Source organism: Aegilops tauschii, chromosome 2 (genome assembly GCF_002575655.3).
Source record: "Aegilops tauschii subsp. strangulata cultivar AL8/78 chromosome 2, Aet v6.0, whole genome shotgun sequence".
NCBI classification, from domain to species: Eukaryota; Viridiplantae; Streptophyta; class Magnoliopsida; order Poales; family Poaceae; genus Aegilops; species Aegilops tauschii.
Window position 1 is genome coordinate 30,430,255 of NC_053036.3, and position 20,079 is coordinate 30,450,333.

Consider the following 20,079-nt stretch of genomic DNA (forward strand, 5'->3'; position numbering starts at 1 on the left):
CGGTCGAGAAAAAACAAGGCCAATGCCGCAAAAAAGACGCAGTTCCATAGGCTGGGGCCAGGTGGCTAAGCGGTGGCAATGCCTAAGTGGGATAAGTCTGAGCAAGAGATGGTGGATGCAGGGGTCACTCCAGTTACTAGGAGCTGGCCCCCCAGGTGCAGAACTTGGTTCTATGCGCATGGGGGGGGGGGCGTTGGACCCGAAGACAGGCCTGGTTTCGAAGAAGGCAAGTCTAAAAGGAGCCGAACAAAAGTTACTTGACGCAATAGAAGATGCTCGAAAGGGGGCGTTCACGCCCAACAGAGAGAACGACGAGCTTACGCGCGCCCTGGGAAATCCTGAACACCCGGGAAGAACACGAGGCAAGGGCGTTATTCCCTGGTATGAGGGCTTTTCGGAATGGAACGACGACTACATGTGTCGTGCAAGAAAGAAGATGGAGGAGGAGAAGAAGAGGAAGCTGGAGGAGGAGCAGAGGAAGTAGGAAGCAGAACGCCTTCAAGGCCTAGAAGCAAGGCACGCGGACTTGGCACTCAAATTCCAGCGGTAGCAGCAGCAGATCGACTCACTTAGCCAGGAAAGGGGGTCTCAGCAGCGGCAGCAGCTAGCGGATGATCCAGCATTGGATAGCACCGTCCCATCCATGCCGAGAAGCAGCGTTGGTTCCGCCCCGGCCGACGCACTGCTGGATAGATACCCTGTGGATGACATCATAGAGAACACTAACTATGAGCTACACTTCAAAATGAAGAACATATCCATGAAGGTGGCGGACGCTGTTGCTTTTACTAATACCCCCGAAGCAACCTTCCATTGCAACCCGATTCCAGCGGGCTATGCTCGTGTCTTGGTTGATGAGGTGGTGGACCAATATTCGGGGCTAGAGCTTGACATTCCTGGAGGTGACGACGAGCACAAACTGGGAGAGGCCATACATTGTATCATCCTATGGAGAAGGGATTGCATCATCTTTCGAAGGCCACCGACACCGCGTCAGCCGGCTCCTCCTCGAAGTCCGCCACCGAGTCAGCAGACTCCTGCTCCTCCAAGTCCACGAACGCGTGAGCCGACTCCTCCTCGAAGTCCGCCACCGTGTCAGTAGACTCCTGCTCCTCCAAGTCCACGAACGCGTGAGCCGACTCCTCCTCGAAGTCCGCCACCGTGTCAGCAGACTCCCGCTCCTCCAAGTCCACCAATGCGTGAGCAGACTCCTGCTCCAACTCAGCCACATCAGCCGTCTCCGCCGCCTCAGCAATTGCAGAAGAGAGCCGCCGCAGCTATGGTGCGTAGCGGTACGAGTCGAGGTAGTACAGGAGGTACAGGCGGAGGCAAGCGATATAAATATGGTCCAAGCCTCACTCCTCTTCCTCAGAGGCCTTACGACATGACCGTGGAGAAAAACGCAGGCATAGTGCAGGCCCAATTGGACGCCCATTTTGGACCGAAACCGGCACCGCCGCCAAGGGAGAAAGTGCCTGAGGAAAAGATTGACCACTTCATTCGTATGGTTAGACCACCAGCTCCCAAGCCCGTTGACTCAGACTATGAGCGCCAAATCAGGAAGGCACATCGAGCACGACTACAGAAGGAAGCGAGCTCGAGTTCGAGCCAACAAACAGCTGGCAAAAAATGCGGGAAAACCGTTCCCCGCTTGTTGTGCCAACAACACATGAGAGTACGCGCGCCCTATATTATTGTGGGCAAACCGTTCCCTGGCTGAACAATCTGGTAATAACCGAGGAGCATAAAGCCAGGCTAAAATGCTCAATATCAGTGTTGGACAACACCTCGAGATCGAGCCCATGTCTCCCCTTAGAGAGGAGGAAATAAAACGGAAATATGTCCGGGGCCAACCTTTGGTCGAGCCCGAGGAGGTCAAGAACCTCCCAACGAGAATGTATGAATTGCATCAGTGGTACATGAACATTACCAAGAGTTCCAATCGAGAGTCCCTCATGGCGAAAGTCAAGGAAGAGCATTACTTCCATAAGCTAGCTCTGTCCGCTGAGTATTCAGAACTATTTCGGTTATTCAATCAAGATGCACTCGGCAAATCTCTCGTCAGTTGCTATTGTCTGTAAGTGATTTATTTCTGTAATTTAAGTCTCAAGCTAACTTTGGTGCTCATTGATCGATCATTACCTATAATTATCCTCACTATATTCTTTTCTGTGGTATTATGCAGGATGAAGATCTATGAAATGAAAAAAGCTGGACGCTATGGCATTGGGTTCATTGACTCAAATACCGTTAATGAATACACATGGAAATTGGAATGGTATAGACAAGATGTAGAGAATAAAATGCTAGAGTTCTTGAACCGCCTCAATACCAATAAAGATATACTACTTCCTTACAACTTCCTGTGAGTCACACTGTCTTGTACTACAAATTCTATTTTTGCTTACTAGCTAGCTAGATGTTAATAATTAAGTGTATAGGGTTTAGGGTAGTTGATTAGTGTTATGCGCATGCCCGCTTAATTAAGACATGCAAACGTGTATGTGCATGCAGTTACCACTGGATCTTGTTAGACATTAAAGTTGAAGAAGGAAAAGTTAAAGTACTGGACTCACTATTTAAAAAAGAAAGTGACTACAACATCTTGAAGGGGATAGTCAACAGGTAATTTCAATCATTATTAACTATATCTCGGCCTATTTAGTTCGTCATTTCCTGATATGAACTATTTAATAACCCCTTTATTAATTTTCTTTGCCGGTGGGCAGGGCTTGGGCAAAGTTCATCAAGGTGACTTTAGGAAAATGGGCAGAAAAGCTGTTTTGGTATCGACCCAAGGTAAGTAATTAAGTAATACTAGCTAGCTAGCTACCATCTCTTTAATTCTTGTTTCAATACCATTAATTAATTGTCATGCTTGATTTAATATTACCTGATTAAATTCAATTCTCGTAAAGGCCCTGAAGCAGGCACCGGGGACTGATGTGTGTGCGTTCTACGTTTGCGAGAACATTCGCATGATGGCGTCCGAAAGGAGCAAATCTGATAGACTGCAATGGGTACGTTTGACAGAACACTATTCACAATTTTTACATGATTATCGATATCTAGTCACACAACTAATACACATGCATGCATATTGATCCCCTTCTTAACAGTTCCAAGACGTGGGGGTGAAGCTCCTACCAACGGAGTGCATACGAGCACTTCAAGAAAAAATAGCGGGATTTTTGCTCGACCAGGTCATAGATCCCAAAGGAGAATACCATTACCCGCTACCGCCCCCATGAACCACTTGTCATCGTGCTCCGAAGGCACCAAGGCAACATGTAGGAGAAATTGTATATATACCTAATTGTATATATATATATATACATGCATGTGTATGTGTGAATAATGGTGGTTGTGAGACATTCGATGATATAACGTGTACAATATGTAGTATCGTAAAATACTAGCAAACAGAAAAATATTAAATCGAAAAAACAAATTAAATGAAAAATAAAAAATAAAACCAAAACCCCCTCAAATATTGTAGTACCGGTTGGTGTTACCAACCGATACTAAAGGGCTACCTGCTCCTGGCGTTGGCTCGTGCCACGTGGGTGCACTTTAGTGCCGGTTCGAGCCGAACCGGTACTAAAGGGGGACCTTTAGTCCTCACTCTTTAGTGCCGGTTGCGGAACCGGCACTAAAGGCCCTTACGAACCGGTGATAAATCCTGGTTTTGCACTAGTGAGGCCGGACCCAAAAATCTGACCTCTACACACTTTTACTTACAACAGTGTGCACTAAGTGATTAGCTCGGAGCCACCAAACGGAATGAAAGTTGTCAAGTATGCATACACTTAGATTTGAAGGAACTGTGCCTAGAAACTCTGAATGGAAGAGGAAACATGGTTCGGGCTAATAGATGGGGTTCGGAGGGACCGACCTGCATGGTTTGAAAGGTTCCAGACAGCACGCAATACACTACTGCAACTACTTCAAAGGTTCCAAATGGAATACACGTAGAGGATCTGAATGTCACAAACAACAATTACTACCTCTCTAGAGTGGAGTCATAGGCTCCGAATGGGAATTGGTTCGAAGGTTTGAACAAGTGAAAACAAAGAGATATAGGCTAGGAAGTAAGGAAGAAATGGTTAGGATGATTTTGGACCGAAAACATTTTCGAATTCGGTGGCATGGTATCGTAAGAGAATTTTGACATCTGAACACAATCCGGTCTGAATCTGAGTCTGTCTAGTACGGTATAGGGTATTACTAATATGCGATGATTTAGCACAATCCTTTTTATCAGGATAATCCAACCTTTTAAATATGGCTATATGATTTATTTGCTAAAGTTTTAAGTATTAACTAGCAATAGTTGTATTTAATGCTGATGACATGAGACATGTGCTTCTACTAGTTTATTTGGACTACTTTAGTACCCTCTAATGCTTTTATGTGTTAAGTGTATAATTTTTAATATTTGCCTGGTGTTTATGTATAATTTTAGTTCAGAACATGTATATATTCCTCATATATGCATGCCGTATATGTCTGTTTCTGATATGTGTCCATTATGTTACTGTAACATATGTCCTAGTCCAACATAATCCCATATTCGAATCTGCATTCATAACACATCTGTCTCGTTTCCGGATCTTAGAAAAAATTGAATAGGGTATTAGTATGAGCATTATCTATCTGAATCCGATCCGGTTTACTCCTACGAGAAATTATGAGACTTCTGACCTTTTCGGAGTCTAATCTTCAAGAACTTTGAAAAAAAAAACCTTTACCTCACGTATCGTAACCCTCTTTTTGTAGTACTGGCATATCTATGGATTCAAAGTGATATTCTATCACTACAAACTATGAAATGGTACCATTTGGGACGTAAGCTAATAACACTTAGAGAAAACATTAGTACCCTTAATGAAGTTATCATATACTCCCTCCATTCCACAATACATGACTTCCATTTGTCAAAATATAGATGTATCTAGACATGTTTCAGTACACAGGTACATTCATTTTTGGACAAATGAAAGTCAAGTATTTTGAAACGGAGGGAGTATCATCGAAACCCACTAGGGGTCAATGGGTACACTTTGAGTTCCCCTTGATGTGTCCACGACTCCATGTCCTCCTGCCACGCAGCGACTCCCATGACAAGATCGATTGGGATAATCTCGTCGAGTCGGCCAATCAGGATGGCGTGGCCATGGCCTAAGGGAGCGGAGGCTCCAGGAGGCGACAGAGCCTTCCACCGTCAAGGCTCACTGTTCGGCCGGATATGAGTGTGTGCTGAAGGACGCGACAGAGCCTTACACCCTTGAGGCCGCCGCCTGGGCCGAGCGGGAGGGGCGGAGGAGGGTTACCCAGACGGCCGCCGCCACCATCATGGGGATGTCTTCCTCCTCCTACGGCGCACGAGCCATGCTATGCCGTCCCATTACGTCCTTTCTAGATATTTATGGTGTGTCTCAGAATCTATCTTTGTCTATGCCACATTCGGAAGCTATCCATGCATGATTATATGTAGTATCTCGCATTTGGACTTGAATTTTGACATTTTAAAATTTATGCATTGCAAATTTTGTGAAATGGTGTGACGCTCAACACCTAGAAGTTTGCGACATATTAATGCCTGGCTGGCGCACGACATATTAATGCCTGGCTGGCGCACCGCACACGCAGAATGGAAAGACGAGAGAATTGGTTACACGCTCCGTTCTGACTTAGACTACCCACAATGGGAGTAACATAGATAGTAACATTACACATATCTCAATAAAATAGATGATGTGGCAAGCAATAAATGAAAAAAAAGAGCAAAGTGGTAACATAACTAATTACTAGTAATATGAGTAACATAACACATATCAAAGCAAGATGAGTCTATAGCATAATAAATAAAATGTTGCATGTTACCCCACATATGTTACTCCCCATTATATAGGTAGTAACATATGCATGTTACTAGTCTACGTTACTGACTAGTAACATATGCATGTTACTAGTCTATGTTACTACCCATTGTGGCTAGTCTTATGTAGGCTCCCTAACGAAGGCCACGTACCCCTAAAAAAATAACAAAGGCCACGTACCCCTAAAAAAACGCCACGTACTTGCGCTGCATGCATGCATAACCATGTACGGCGTGGAACCTACGAACGATGCGATCGGCCACCAGCCAATGCAAACTGGATCACCAACCGAATAACAAATGACGACGACGTGGATCAAATCCGTTGATCGATGCGTGCAGTGGACTCTGGAACCAACCGAGTTTTAAATATAATTCGGCATCTGAAATTTCGGCGAGTTAGCCGGTCTCTCCTTGTCACGCATCACTTCGCCGGCCACCCTGCGAACATGCAGCCAGATCATCGACCGAGCTGGATCGATCAATGCCGAGACCTATATAAGCCATGCCTCGTCTGTTGCATTCATTCATCCATCCATCCATCCATCAGCCACTTCACACCAGAAATTCAGGCATGGCAGCTCCGACGAGAGCACTAGTCCTCGCTGTCCTTCTGGCGATCACTGTCGCCAACGCAGAGGCGGGGTCCGTCGTGGTCGGCCTGGCCAAGTGCGCAGACTGCACCAGGAAGAACATGATGGCCGAGGAAGCTTTCAAAGGTGAGCTAGCTACATGTATATTAGATAGATATGATATCAGCTCAGAGTCACTGATATACTGATGTCCCTGCCACGAACATTTTGTCAGGTCTCCAGGTGGCAATCAAGTGCAAGAACGTCCATGGCGACTATGAGAGCAAGGCAGTGGGCGCCCTCGACGGCACCGGCGCCTTCAGTGTGCCCCTCGCCGCTGACCTTCATGGCGCCGACTGCGTCGCTCAGCTCCACAGCACCACCTCCAACACGCCGTGCTCCGGCCAGAAGCCATCAAAGATCGTGCCGGTTTCGGAAGGCACCACCTTCGGCATCATCGCCGGTGGCCACACCGCCACAGCATCCGCGGTGTCGCCGGAGTGCGCGTCCATGACCCTGTGCGGGCCGATCAAGAAGCACATCATCGAACACTTCCACCACAAGAAGCCCGTGCCACCGAAGCCAGAGCCCAAGCCCCAGCCCCACCCGGACTACGGTCCCGTACCCAAGCCGGAACCGAAGCCGCAGCCCCACCCGGACTACCACCCCGTCCCTCCCACGCCCACCTACGGCGGCAGCGGCGGCGGATACCACGGACATCACTAGTAGAAAAAGGGGCTTTTACCCCGGTTGGTAAGGGCCTTCTGTCCCGGTTTTCGAACCGGGACTAAATGGTCGTTACTAAAGCCCTAACCCTTTAGTCCCGGTTCTTACACGAACCGGGACAGAATGTCCTCCACGTGGCCGCTTCTGCCAGCCCAGGCAGGGGGGCCTTTGGTCCCGGTTGGTGACATCAACCGGGACCAATAGGCAGGGCCTTTTGTCCCGGTTGGTGTCACCAACCGGGACCAATAGGCATCCACGCGTCAGCATTTCAGGGGCTGGGGTTTCTGTTTTTTTTTGAAGGGGGGGGGTTTGGGGGTTTTGGGGGGTTAATTTAGGTGTTTCATATATTGTGTTAGCTAGCTAATTAATAGAGAGAAGTGTCCTCTCTTATCTCCATGCTTGGTCGACGCTACGTACTATATACGTATGGAGAGGACTAGACACGCTAGCTAGTAAGCAAATGAAGGAAATAGAAGATCGTCATGAACATATGCATACAGAGAGAAGTGATATCGACCACCTCTCCTTCTCCGAGAGATTGGTCGAACAACAAGTTCTCGTATATCTATCTGACACTACCGGCTACATATATACAATAATTATCTCTTACAATATAATCTCCTAATTAAATTGTAAGAACACAGGGTCCACATAGTATTCTCCGTTTTCAGCGATCAGGTGGTCAAGGAAGAATTCCGCCAATTCCTCTTGAATTGCTCGCATACGATCTGGTGCTAGGAGTTCATCCCGCATCCGAAACATCTAATTTGAAGAAGGGGGTCAATACATATATATATGAATAAATGAAACTCGACACAAATGATGGTAATAAAATAAAATTGTGAATATTATTGCTTACGCATTTCATATTGTTCGTCAGAGTAGCCCCGCTCACAAGTCGTGTGGCAGATAGACTCGCAAACGTAGTATCCACAGAAATCATTCCCTTGTTCCTGCCACAATCACTTTACAAGAAATAGAGGTCAATCTAACTGATAAGCAAGCATGCTAAATGGTATTGATGAAACTAGCGCTTGAATCACTAGGAGATGTGCGGAACATGCTACTATAGTACTTACTTTCGGGTGTCTAAATTGCAGCTTCTTCGGCAGTCCCGGAGCTTTTGTGGTGAATTTTCTCCAAACCCTGCCAGACAAAGAAAACAATTACTTGATATCAGGAAATGAACAAAGTTGCTGATATGGTGGATAATGATCGATTTAACTTACTTCTCGAGCATTTGAGTCATGTCCGCATAGTCCTGGGGATCTTTTCGTCTCGAGTCTAAGACGGTTACTACTCCCTGCTCAAGCTTAATCTCTAGGAGAATATAGTGGAAGCTGCGCATGCATGCATAAGTCATCAATTACATTACCATAACCTGGACTAATAAGGGAAACCGAATATGCACAAGACAGTAACACTCACTTGAAGTTGTAAGGAAAGAGTATTATATCTTTGTTTTGATTTAATACCAACGATCGTAGCAAGTTGGCCTCGGCTTCTTTGGCATGTTTTTCAACCGTATATGCATCTATGAGATTTGTGTTAATGAACCCAATATCACCGATTTGTCTTTTCTTCAATTCGGCGATCTTCAATCTGCATAATATAGTGAGGATAATTATAAATACATGCAATGAAATAGCTGACCTATATAGAGAGACTTAATGACAGAAGTAGTACTACTTACAGACAGTAGCAAGTGATCGTTGATTTATCGAGGGCCTTTTGATTGAAAAACTGGAAGAACTCCTCAAATGGAACATTCAGCAGTTCAATTCCAACGAGGTCATGCTCCGGTTTAACTCTCAGCGTCAAAGTATTCATCACATCAGACTCTCTGCAGGTTTTCATGTACCAATCATGTAATCTTCGCATCATCGTTGTTAGAGATCTTTCATCTTTGACGAGAGGCTTCCCGTAATGGTATTTGTGTTCGTCCACCTCCATGATTTCATAATGTACATCGTCGGGCAGGTAATCTCCAAGATTGCTATAACTGGGCACAATCCTCGGATCATTAGCGACGATGTCGCTAGACACCTTGAGCGGGGGGCACGATTGGTTCGCTTGTTCGCCGAGCTGGGCAATTATTTTCCCAGCTCGTCGTTCTTTTAACCTTTGATCACTGACAGTACTTCCCGACCGCTCCGCTTCGACAAATGTCTTTGCAATAATGCGCTCATAGTTGCCTTTCGGCGGAGTCTTTGGTGGTTTTGTCAGGGCAGCCAGAGTGCGCTTCGCTTTCACGGGATGTACCTTCTCCTCCGGAGGTGGATGTTTCTTTGCTTTCACCCCTTCAAAGAAGTTTGTCACTTCGGCTCGCATGATCTTCGCGTTCTCCTCCGGGGTCCTCTCGTATGGTAACTTCTCTGGAGTCTTCAGAGAAGGACCGAATCTGTATTGCCTCCCGCCTCTGGCAGCTGTACTGCTAGACGCCGGCAGAGCAGACGGACCGGCTGCGGCTGTCTTCTTTCCTTGCTTACGAGGCGGAGGAGAAGGACTACAACGCGCCAGAGCTGCCGGAGCGGCGGCGGGTCTCTTCCGCCCTTGCTGACGAGGCGGAGAAGGAGGAGGCTGGCTGCTCTGGCACGCCGGCGCAGGCGGAGAAGGAGGCGGAGTGCCGCCACGCGCCAGAGAAGGAGGCTGAGTGCCCTGATCACTCGCCGGAGGAGGAGGCGGAGTGCCGCCACGCGCCGGAGAAGGAGGCTGAGTGCCCTGATCACTCGCCGGAGGAGGAGGCGGCGGAGTGCCCTTACTTGCCGGAGGCGTCTAGTTCGGAAGGTTAATGAGCTCCTTCCGCCATAGGCACGGAGTCTTCAGAGTAGAACCCAGCCGAGTCTCCCCTTCACCAGTAGGGTGGTCAAGCTGGAGGTCTTCAAATCCCTCCGTTATTTCATCCACCATCACCCTAGCATATCCTTCTGGAATCGGCCGGCAGTGGTAGGTTGCGCCGGGTTCAGGACGTAAAACAGAGCCAACAGCCGCCTTGACTTTGAAGTTCTGCCATTGCGCCATAAGGTGGCAATGTTGAGACTCCGTGATAGCATCCATGGGGTAGCTAGCAGGAGCCGTCAAGACATGCTCCGGCTGAAGCAGCTCGGTGGAAGCCACGCTGCTTCTCCGCTGAGATGTTGGGGTAGCTTCGGGGGTAGTTTCGGCATGTCGATTGCCGTCTCGTTCCTCTAGCGCTTGAACCCTTTCGTGCAGCTTCTGAATTTGGGTCTGCTCCACTTTTTTCCTCCTCTCCTGGCTTTTGTAACCGCCTGCTTCCGGAAAACCAGCCTTCCACGAAACGGAGCCTGGCGTGCCTCGTGTCCGTCCAGGGTGCTCAGGATTCCCGAGGGCCATTGTGAGCTCGTCGTTCTCTCTGTCTGGAACGAACGTCCCTTGCTGCGCTGCATCGATATAGTGCTGAAGCCTCTTGACTGGTATTCTCGAAAGCTCGTCCGTCCAAACGCACCTCCCTGATACAGGGTCCAATTTTCCGCCAGCCGCGAAGAACCAATTCCGGCAACGGTCTGGCTAGTTCATTGTCTGTGGTTCGATCCCTTTTTCAAGCAGATCATTCTTAGCCTTGGCCCACTTAGGCCGGGCTTTGAGGTAGCCACCTGACCCCGTGCGATGGTGAAGCTTCTTCTTCGCAGCATTCTTCTTGTTTGTCGCTGACATCTTCTTACTCTTTTCTGATGTCTTGTTGGCCACAAATGCGGGCCAGTGATCTCTGATCTTCTCATACCGGCCGATGAATTCTGGTGTCTCTTCTTTGTCGACAAACGTTTTCAGCTCATTCTTCCACCTCCTGAATAAGTCTGCCATCTTCTTAAGAGCATGAGACTTGATTAATTGCTCTTTAACTGGCTTCTCCGGATCCTCCTCTGGCGGTAGGGTGAAATTTGCCTTCAGCTCAGTCCAAAGATCATCTTTCTGCATATCATTGACATAAGACACCTCAGGGTCTTCCTTCTTAGGCTTATACCATTGGTGGATGCTGATCGGGATCTTGTCCCTAACAAGAACCCCGCACTGAGCAGCAAATGCTTCCTTTGTCCGGACGGGTTCAATCGGTTGGCCGTCGCGCGCGATTGCTGTGATCTCAAACCTTTCATCAGAGCGCAACTTTCTCTTCGGGCCTCGTCTCTTTACCGAAGTTGTGCTTGATCCGGAGGGCTAGAAAAAAGAAGAAAGACAAGAGTTAATTAATATGTGTGCATACCAAAACAATGAATGCATCAATTAGCTAGTCAGCACAGGCTTAACTAATATATTTACCTGGCCGGACTCTGTTCGGTCACCGGAGCCGTCACCACGGGCTCCTTCTTGCACCGGCATTGGGTCACCGGAGCCATCATAATCATGTCTTTCCTCCTCCACTCTTCAATCACCGTAGCCTGCTTCTTCACCCTGTTCTTCCAGACCATCATTGTCGTTAAGATACGACAAGATATCACCTCCGGCTAAGATTATGTCCCCCAACACCTCTTCTGCTTGCTCGTCTCTTCCGTGCTCCATTCTTTCTGCAAATATTACAACATGGCAATTATTACACAAACATGACAGCAGGTGGATATATTAGTGCAAACGTAGACCTAGCTTATTCCGGGTTAGGGGTGGCCTCGGCAACGCTTCAAGGGTAGGGGCGCGGCGGGAGGGGGTAGGAGACCGATATCGTTTTTTTCTAGGGTTTGGGTGTCCTCGAGAGTTTTGGTCGAGCGAGAGGGCCGGGGGGTGCTCCCGTGGTATAAGTTATCACGGTCGAGAGGGGGTATAAATATCGACCGTCCATCATGTCGAAGTTATCTGGGAGGGAGTTATATATATCGACAACGACGACATACATACATGGGAAAATAATGTTATCGGGGAGGGGGTATATCGACAACGACATACCCGATAAAAATGAAGACGAAGAAGAAATAAAAAGAGGAGAAGAAGAAAGGAATAGAGGAGAAGATCGAAGAAAAAAAGAAGAAAAAGAAGAGGAGAAGAAGAAAGGAATATAGGAGAAGAAGAAAATCTATATTTTCTATAGATTTTCTTCTTCTCCTCTATTCCTTTCTTCTTCTCCTCTTCTTTTTCTTCTTTTTTCCTCTTCTTGTTTATTTCTCCTCTTCTTCCTCTCCTCTTCTTCTCCTTTCTTCCTCTTCTTATTTTCTTTTTTCCTATCCTTCTTTTTCTTCTTCTTCCTTTTCTTCCTAGCTAGATATATAAAACTTTTCTAAAAATGTAACTTTTGCATATATATAAAACTTTTCTTCTTCTTCCTTGTTCCTTCTCTTCCTTCTTTTCCTAAATATATAAAACTTTTTTAAAAATGAAACTAACCTAAAATGGACTAAATTAGAGAACATATATAGATAAAACTTTCTAAAAATCTATGTTTTGCATACATGAACATATATATACACAGAGAACATACATACATATATACATTTTAATAAAAATGCAAAAAAAAAATCTGAAAAGAGGACATATAATCAGATATACACACATACATATACTCACACATATACATATAATCTGGAAAAAAACATCATATATATGTGAAAAAATAGGGAGGCAGGGGCGGCGCCGGCCTGACCAAAGGAGAGGTGCGGCGTGGTCGGGGCAGGGGCAGAGGCACGGCGCGCGTCGGGGTAGAGGGCGGCGACGACGGCGTGGTCGGGGCAGGGGCGACGGCGGCGTGGTCGATCAGGGCAGGGCGAGGCAGAGGCACGGCGAGGGCCCGCGGCGTGGTCGGGGCAGCTGGGGCGACGACGGCGTGGTCGGGGCAGGGGCGCGCGGCGTGGTCGGGGCGGGCCGACGGCGGCGTGGTCGGGGCAGGGGCGGCTGCGTCGACGAGGCAGAGGGCGGCGACGGCGTCGACGGGGCGAGCTCGGGCAGCCTGGCGGCGTCGTCGGGGCGGGGCAACTGCAGAGATGAATCTGAAAAACGCTAAGTGTTTTCTTATATACTTAGAGCATTGGTCCCGGTTCGTGGCACCAACCGGGACCAATGCCCCCCTTTAGTCCCGGTTGGTGCCACCAACCGGGACCAAAGGCCTCTTTTCAGTAGCCCAAAGGGCGGGAAGCGGCGGCCTTTGGTCCCGGTTGGTGGCACCAACCGGGACTAAAGGGGGGGCATTGGTCCCGGTTGGTGCCACTAACCGGTACCCATGCCCCCCTTTAGTCCCGGTTGGTGCCACCAACCGGGACCACAGGACATGTGCTGCCCGCGTCGCGGCCAAACTTTAGTCCCACCTCGCTAGTTGAGAGAGCTCGAGAGTGGTTTATAAGCGCTGCTGCGCCCACCCTCTCGAGCTCCTCTCAACTACAGGCTTTCGGGCCTAACCATACACTATGTGCCTGTGGGGCCTACTGGGCCACGTGCGGGCCTGAATCCTGGCCCATGGTTGGGTTTCTAGTCGTATTCAGGCCGTGGTGGCCCAGTAGATGGCACTTTTTTTTCTTTGTTGCTTTATTTATTTTATTTTGTTTCTACTTACAACAAAATACTTACTGTTGCTATTTTTATTTATTTTATTAAAGTTTATTTTTTAATTCTTTTTGCTTTTAGGTCACAAAAATTATAAACTTTCTGTTAGTGCCATTAGTTTTCAAATTTGAATTGTTTAAATTTGAATTCTTTGAAATTTGTGTGAATCGCTAGTTTGTGATTAACTTTACTATAAAAATAGATTTTGGAGTGATTCTTTTTCCTGCTATTTAATATTACTGTGTTTTATGATTCTATTCAAAAACACATTTTGTTATTTTAGTTTCTAACAAAGAAAATCTTTATGATAATGCTTTTTGCTATTAAAGTTTCTAACAAAAATATTCTTTATGAAAATTCCTTTTGCTATTGGAGTTTTATAAAAGCTTTTTAGTTGATTCTTTTGGCTATTGAAGAATATTATAGTTTTGTTTTAGTTGATCATAACAGCATATTTTAATTGATTATTTTTAGTTCATTCTTTTTGCTATTAGTTCATGAGCTATAAATGACCCTGAAATTGAAAAGCACTACAAATGAACTCTGAAAAGGTTGAAAGTTGGCATGGTGTCATCATTTCACCCACATAGCATGTGCTAAAAAGTTGAGAGGGTTACGGTAAAAACTGGATGCACTTCGTGTACAAAATGGACAATCTCTTCCGAAGTATCAGGGTTTCGAACGAAAACTCATCAGTTACAAAGGGATTTCATTTTTTTGAACTTATTTGAACTCCAGACTTTTTGTGTGTTCAAAATGCACCATTCAAAGCCACATCATCAATTTTCAACCCTTTTTGACTTCATTTGTTATTTTTCATGCATTTACTCATTTTCATGAGCTATATGACCGTGAAATTGAAAAGCACTACAAATGAACTCTGAAAAGGTTGAAAGTTGGCATGGTGTCATCATTTCACCCACGTAGCATGTGCTAAAAAGTTGAGAGGATTACGGCAAAAACTGGATGCACTTCGTGTATAAAATGGACAATCTCTTTCGAAGTATCAGGATTTCGGACGAAAACTCATCTGTTACAACAGGCATTTCAAATGAACTACAAAGAGTTTGAAAGTTGGCATGGTATCATCATAATAGTTGTGGAGAGAAAGTCTTCACCTTTTCTTCGCTTGTGTCCTTTGCTTATTGCGCCGTAACCATGGATAATCTTCATCGTTTATCAGGATGCTTGGATCAGCCTTGACTTTGAAGGGAGGAATTTCATGAAACTTTTCATAATCTTCAGACATGTATGTCTTGCCCTCCACTCCCACGATGTCCCTTTTTCCTGAAAGAACTATGTGGGCGCTTTGGCTCATCGTATGATGTATTCGCTTTCTTATCTTTTCTTTTTCTCGGTCTAGTAGACATGTCCTTCACATAGATAACCTGGGCCACATCATTGGCTAGGACGAACGGTTCGTCAGTGTACCCAAGATTGTTCAGATCCACTGTTGTCATTCCGTACTGTGGGTCTACCTGTACCCCGCCTCCTGACAGATTGACCCATTTGCACTTAAACAAAGGGACCTTAAAATCATGTCCGTAGTCAAGTTCCCATATGTCCACTATGTAACCATAATATGTGTCCTTTCCCCTCTCGGTTGCTGCATCAAAGCGGACACCGCTTTTTTGGTTGGTGCTCTTTTGATCTTGGGCGATCGTGTAAAATGTATTCCCATTTATCTCGTATCCTTTGTAAGTCAATACAGTCAAAGATGGTCCCCTGGACAACGAGTACAGCTCATCACAAACAGTGTTGTCACCTCTGAGACGTGTTTCCAACCAACTGCTGAAAGTCCTGATGTGTTCACATGTAATCCAGTCGTCGCACTGCTCCGGGTGTTTGGAGCGCAGACTGTTCTTGTGTTCATCGACATACGGGGTCACCAAGGTAGAGTTCTGTAGAATTGTGTAGTGTGTTTGAGACCAAGAATATCCGTCCCTGCATACTATTGAGTCCCCTCCAAGCGTGCCTTTTCCAGTCAGTCTCCCCTCATACCGCAATTTAGGGAGACCTATCTTCTTAAGGCCAGGAATGAAGTCAACACAAAACCCAATGACATCCTCTGTTTGATGGCCCATGGAGATGCTTCCTTCTGGCCTAGCGCGGTTACGGACATATTTCTTTAGGACTCCCATGAACCTCTCAAAGGGGAACATATTGTGTAGAAATACGGGCCCCAGAATGACAATCTCGTCGACTAGATGAACTAGGACGTGCGTCATGATATTGAAGAAGGATGGTGGGAACACCAGCTTGAAACTGACAAGACATTGCGCCACATCACTCCTTAGCCTTGGTATGATTTCTGGATCGATCACCTTCTGAGAGATTGCATTGAGGAATGCACATAGCTTCACAATGGCTAATCGGACGTTTTTCGGTAGAAGCCCCCTCAATGCAACCGGAAGCAGTTGCGTCATAATCACGTGGCAGTCATGAGACTTTAGGTTCTAGAACTTTTTCTCTGGCATATTTATTATTCCCTTTATATTCGACGAGAAGCCAGTCGGGACCTTCATACTGAGCAGGCATTCAAAGAAGATTTCTTTCTCTTCTTTCGTAAGAGCGTAGCTGGCAGGACCTTCATACTGCTTCGGAGGCTTGCCGTCTTTTTCGTGCAAACGTTGCAGGTCCTCCCATGCCTCAGGTGTATCTTTTGTCTTCCCATACACGTCCAAGAAGCCTAGCAGGTTCACGCAAAGGTTCTTCGTCACGTGCATCACGTCGATTGAAGAGCGGACCTCTAGCTCTTTCCAGTAGGGTAGGTCCCAAAATATAAATTTCTTCTTCCACATGGGTGCGTGTCCCTCAGCGTCATTCGGAACAGCTAGTCCGCCGGGACCCTTTCCAAAGATTACGTGTAAATCATTGACCATAGCAAGTACGTGATCACCGGTACGCATGGCGGGCTTCTTCCGGTGATCTGCCTCGCCTTTGAAATGCTTGCCTTTCTTTCGACATTGATGGTTGGTCGGAAGAAATCGACGATGGCCCAGGTACACATTCTTCCTGCATTTGTCCAGGTATATACTTTCAGTGTCATCTAAACAGTGCGTGCATGCGTGGTATCCCTTGTTTGTCTGTCCTGAAAGGTTACTGAGAGCGGGCCAATCGTTGATGGTTACAAGCAGCAACGCGTGCAGGTTAAATTCCTCCTATTTGTGCTCATCCCACGTACGTACACCGTTTCCATTCCACAGCTGTAAAAGTTCTTCAACTAATGGCCTTAGGTACACATCAATGTCGTTGCCGGGTTGCTTAGGGCCTTGGATGAGAACTGGCATCATAATGAACTTCCGCTTCATGCACTTCCAAGGAGGAAGGTTATACATACATAGAGTCACGGGCCAGGTGCTGTGATTGCTGCTCTGCTCCCCGAAAGGATTAATGCCATCCGCGCTTAAACCAAACCATACGTTCCTTGGGTCAGCTGCAAACTTAGCCCAGTACTTTCTCTCGATTTTTCTCCACTGCGACCCGTCAGCGGGTACTCTCAACTTCCCGTCTTTCTTACGGTCCTCACTGTGCCATCGCATCAACTTGGCATGCTCTTCGTTTCTGAAAAGATGTTTCAACCGTGGTATTATAGGAGCATACCACATCACCTTCGCAGGAACCCTCTTCCTGGGGGGCTCGCCGTCAACATCACCAGGGTCATCTCGTCTGATCTTATACCGCAATGCACCGCATACCGGGCATGCGTTCAGATCCTTGTACCCACCGCGGTAGAGGATACAGTCATTAGGGCATGCATGTATCTTCTGCACCTCCAATCCTAGAGGGCATACGACCTTCTTTGCTGCGTATGTACTGTCGGGCAATTCGTTATCCTTTGGAAGCTTCTCCTTCAATATTTTCAATAGCTTCTCAAATCCTTTGTCAGGCACAGCATTCTCTGCCTTCCACTGCAGCAATTCCAGTACGGTACCGAGCTTTGTATTGCCATCTTCGCAATTCGGGTACAACCCTTTTTTGTGATCCTCTAACATGCGATCGAACTTCAGCTTCTCCTTTTGACTTTCGCATTGCGTCCTTGCATCGACAATGACCCGGCGGAGATCATCATCATCGGGCACTGGTTCCTCTTGATCTTCAGCAGCTTCCCCCCTTGCAGCATCATTGGGCACATCGTCTGGTTCCTCTTGATCTTCAGCAGCTTCCCCCGTTGCAGCATCACCGTATTCAGGGGGCACATAGTTGTCATCGTCCTCTTCTTCTTCGCCGTCTTCCATCATAACCCCTAATTCTCCGTGCCTCGTCCAAACATTATAGTGTGGCATGAAACCCTTGTAAAGCAGGTGGGTGTGAAGGATTTTCCGGTCAGAGTAAGACTTCGTATTCCCACATGTAGGGCATGGACAACACATAAAACCATTCTGCTTGTTTGCCTCAGCCACTTCGAGAAAATCATGCACGCCCTTAATCTACTCGGAGGTGTGTCTGTCACCGTACATCCATTGCCGGTTCATCTGCGTGCATTATATATAATTAAGTGTGTCAAAAACCATTACAGAACATCATGAATAGATAATTAAGTGACCAAATTAATAGAAGTTCATCATCACATTAAAACCAAAGTACATACATAGTTCTCATCTAACAACATATAGCTCTCCAGAGCATCTAATTAATTAAACATACATTGAAACTATGTAAAACATTTCAATGCGAAAACAAATGCGATCATAATCGCAACCAAGGTAACAATTGATCCAACGGCATAATGATACCAAGCCTCGGTATGAATGGCATATTTTCTAATCTTTCTAATCTTCAAGCGCATTGCATCCATCTTGATCTTGTGATCATCGACGACATCCGCAACATGCAACTCCAATATCATCTTCTCCTCCTCAATTTTTTTATTTTTTCCTTCAAGTAATTGTTTTCTTCTTCAACTAAATTTAACCTCTCGACAATAGGGTCGGTTGGAATTTCCGGTTCAACCACCTCCTAGATAAATAAAATCTATGTCACGTTGGTCGGCATATTTGTCATAAACAATAAATGAACCAAATAGTTATAAAAAGATAATATATACCACATCCGAATCATAGACAGGACGAGGGCCGACGGGGGCGGATACCAAAACCATCGCACTATGTAATAAGAAAGAATAATAAAAGTAACAAAATTAGACAAGTATCTATCTAAAGTAAGAATTTTTTTTTCTTTCAGAAAGAAGATAAGAACAAGAGGCTCACCACGGTGGTGCTGGCGACGAGATCGGCGCGGGCGATCGACGGCGGTGAAGACGGGGACGGGACGTGACGGACCGCTAAACTTAGACAAATCTCGGGGAAAATGGAGCTCGGAGGTCGAGTTTCGAGTGGAGAAAGATTAACTAGTGTGGCTCAGACATTTCATCGAACACCTCATGTGCATAGGAGGTGAGCTAGAGCACCCAAATGCCCTCCCCTCGCCGGCCAGAAAAAACAGAGCACTGTGGAGTGCTCTGCTGTGGCGATGGGGTATATATAGGCAACTCATTGGTCCCGGTTCGTGGCACCAACCGGGACTAAAGGGGGGCATTGGTCGTGGTTGGTGCCACGAACCGGTACGCATGCCCCCCTTTAGTCCCGGTTGGTGGCACCAACCGGGACCAAAGGCCTTGTGCTGCCCCGCGTCAAAAGTTTAGTCCCACCTCGCTAGTTGAGAGAGCTCGAGAGTGGTTTATAAGCACTGCTGCGCCCACCCTCTCGAGCTCCTCTCAACTGCAGGCTTTCGGGCCTAACCATTCTCTTTGCCTGTGGGGCCTACTGGGCCTTCTGCGGGCCTGAATCCTGGCCCATGGATGGGTTTCAAGTCGTATTCAGGCCGTGGTGGCCCAGTAGGTGGCATAATTTTTTCCCCTGTTTTTTGTTTTCTCTTTTGCTTTATTTATTTTGTTTTGTTTCTACTTACAACAAAAAACTTATTTATTTTATTCCATTTTGTTTCTAATTACTTATGTATTTTACTTTATTTATTTTATTTTTATTTATTTTACTGCTGCTATTTTTATTTATTTTACTGCTGCTATTTTTATTTATTTTATTAAGGTTTATTTATTTTATTTACTATAAAAAATGAACATAGATGCGCCTATAGAGAAAATTCAACCTAAATTCATAATAAATTTCTATGAAATTCAAAGAAATTTACTCTGAATTTAGGTCAAATTCCCTGTATAAGGGCATCTATTTTCACTTTGAGAGGAGCTCAACAAGGCAGAGAGGGACGGGCTTATAAACCGGTCTGAGCGCCCTTCGGTTGGCAAGGTGGGACCGCAACTAGGACCAAAGGGTGAGCCTCTGGTCCTGGTTCAAGCCACCAACCGGGACCAATGGTGGTGGGCCAGGAGCGAGGCCCATTGGTCCCGGTTTGTCCCCCCAACCCGGACCAAAGGGGACCAATGCCACCACGAGGCCCGGCATG

General features: G+C 46.4%; 1 protein-coding gene across 1 annotated transcript; it reads left to right on the forward strand.

The window, feature by feature from the left end:
• The first annotated feature begins 6,421 nt into the window (after positions 1–6,421).
• On the forward strand, positions 6,422–7,350 carry LOC109745032 (uncharacterized). Its single transcript, XM_020304170.2, has 2 exons — positions 6,422–6,600; positions 6,689–7,350. The coding sequence occupies exons 1-2, from the start codon at positions 6,456–6,458 to the stop codon at positions 7,177–7,179; spliced, it is 636 nt and encodes a 211-aa protein (XP_020159759.1). The 5' UTR covers positions 6,422–6,455; the 3' UTR covers positions 7,180–7,350.
• The last annotated feature ends 12,729 nt before the right edge of the window (positions 7,351–20,079 follow it).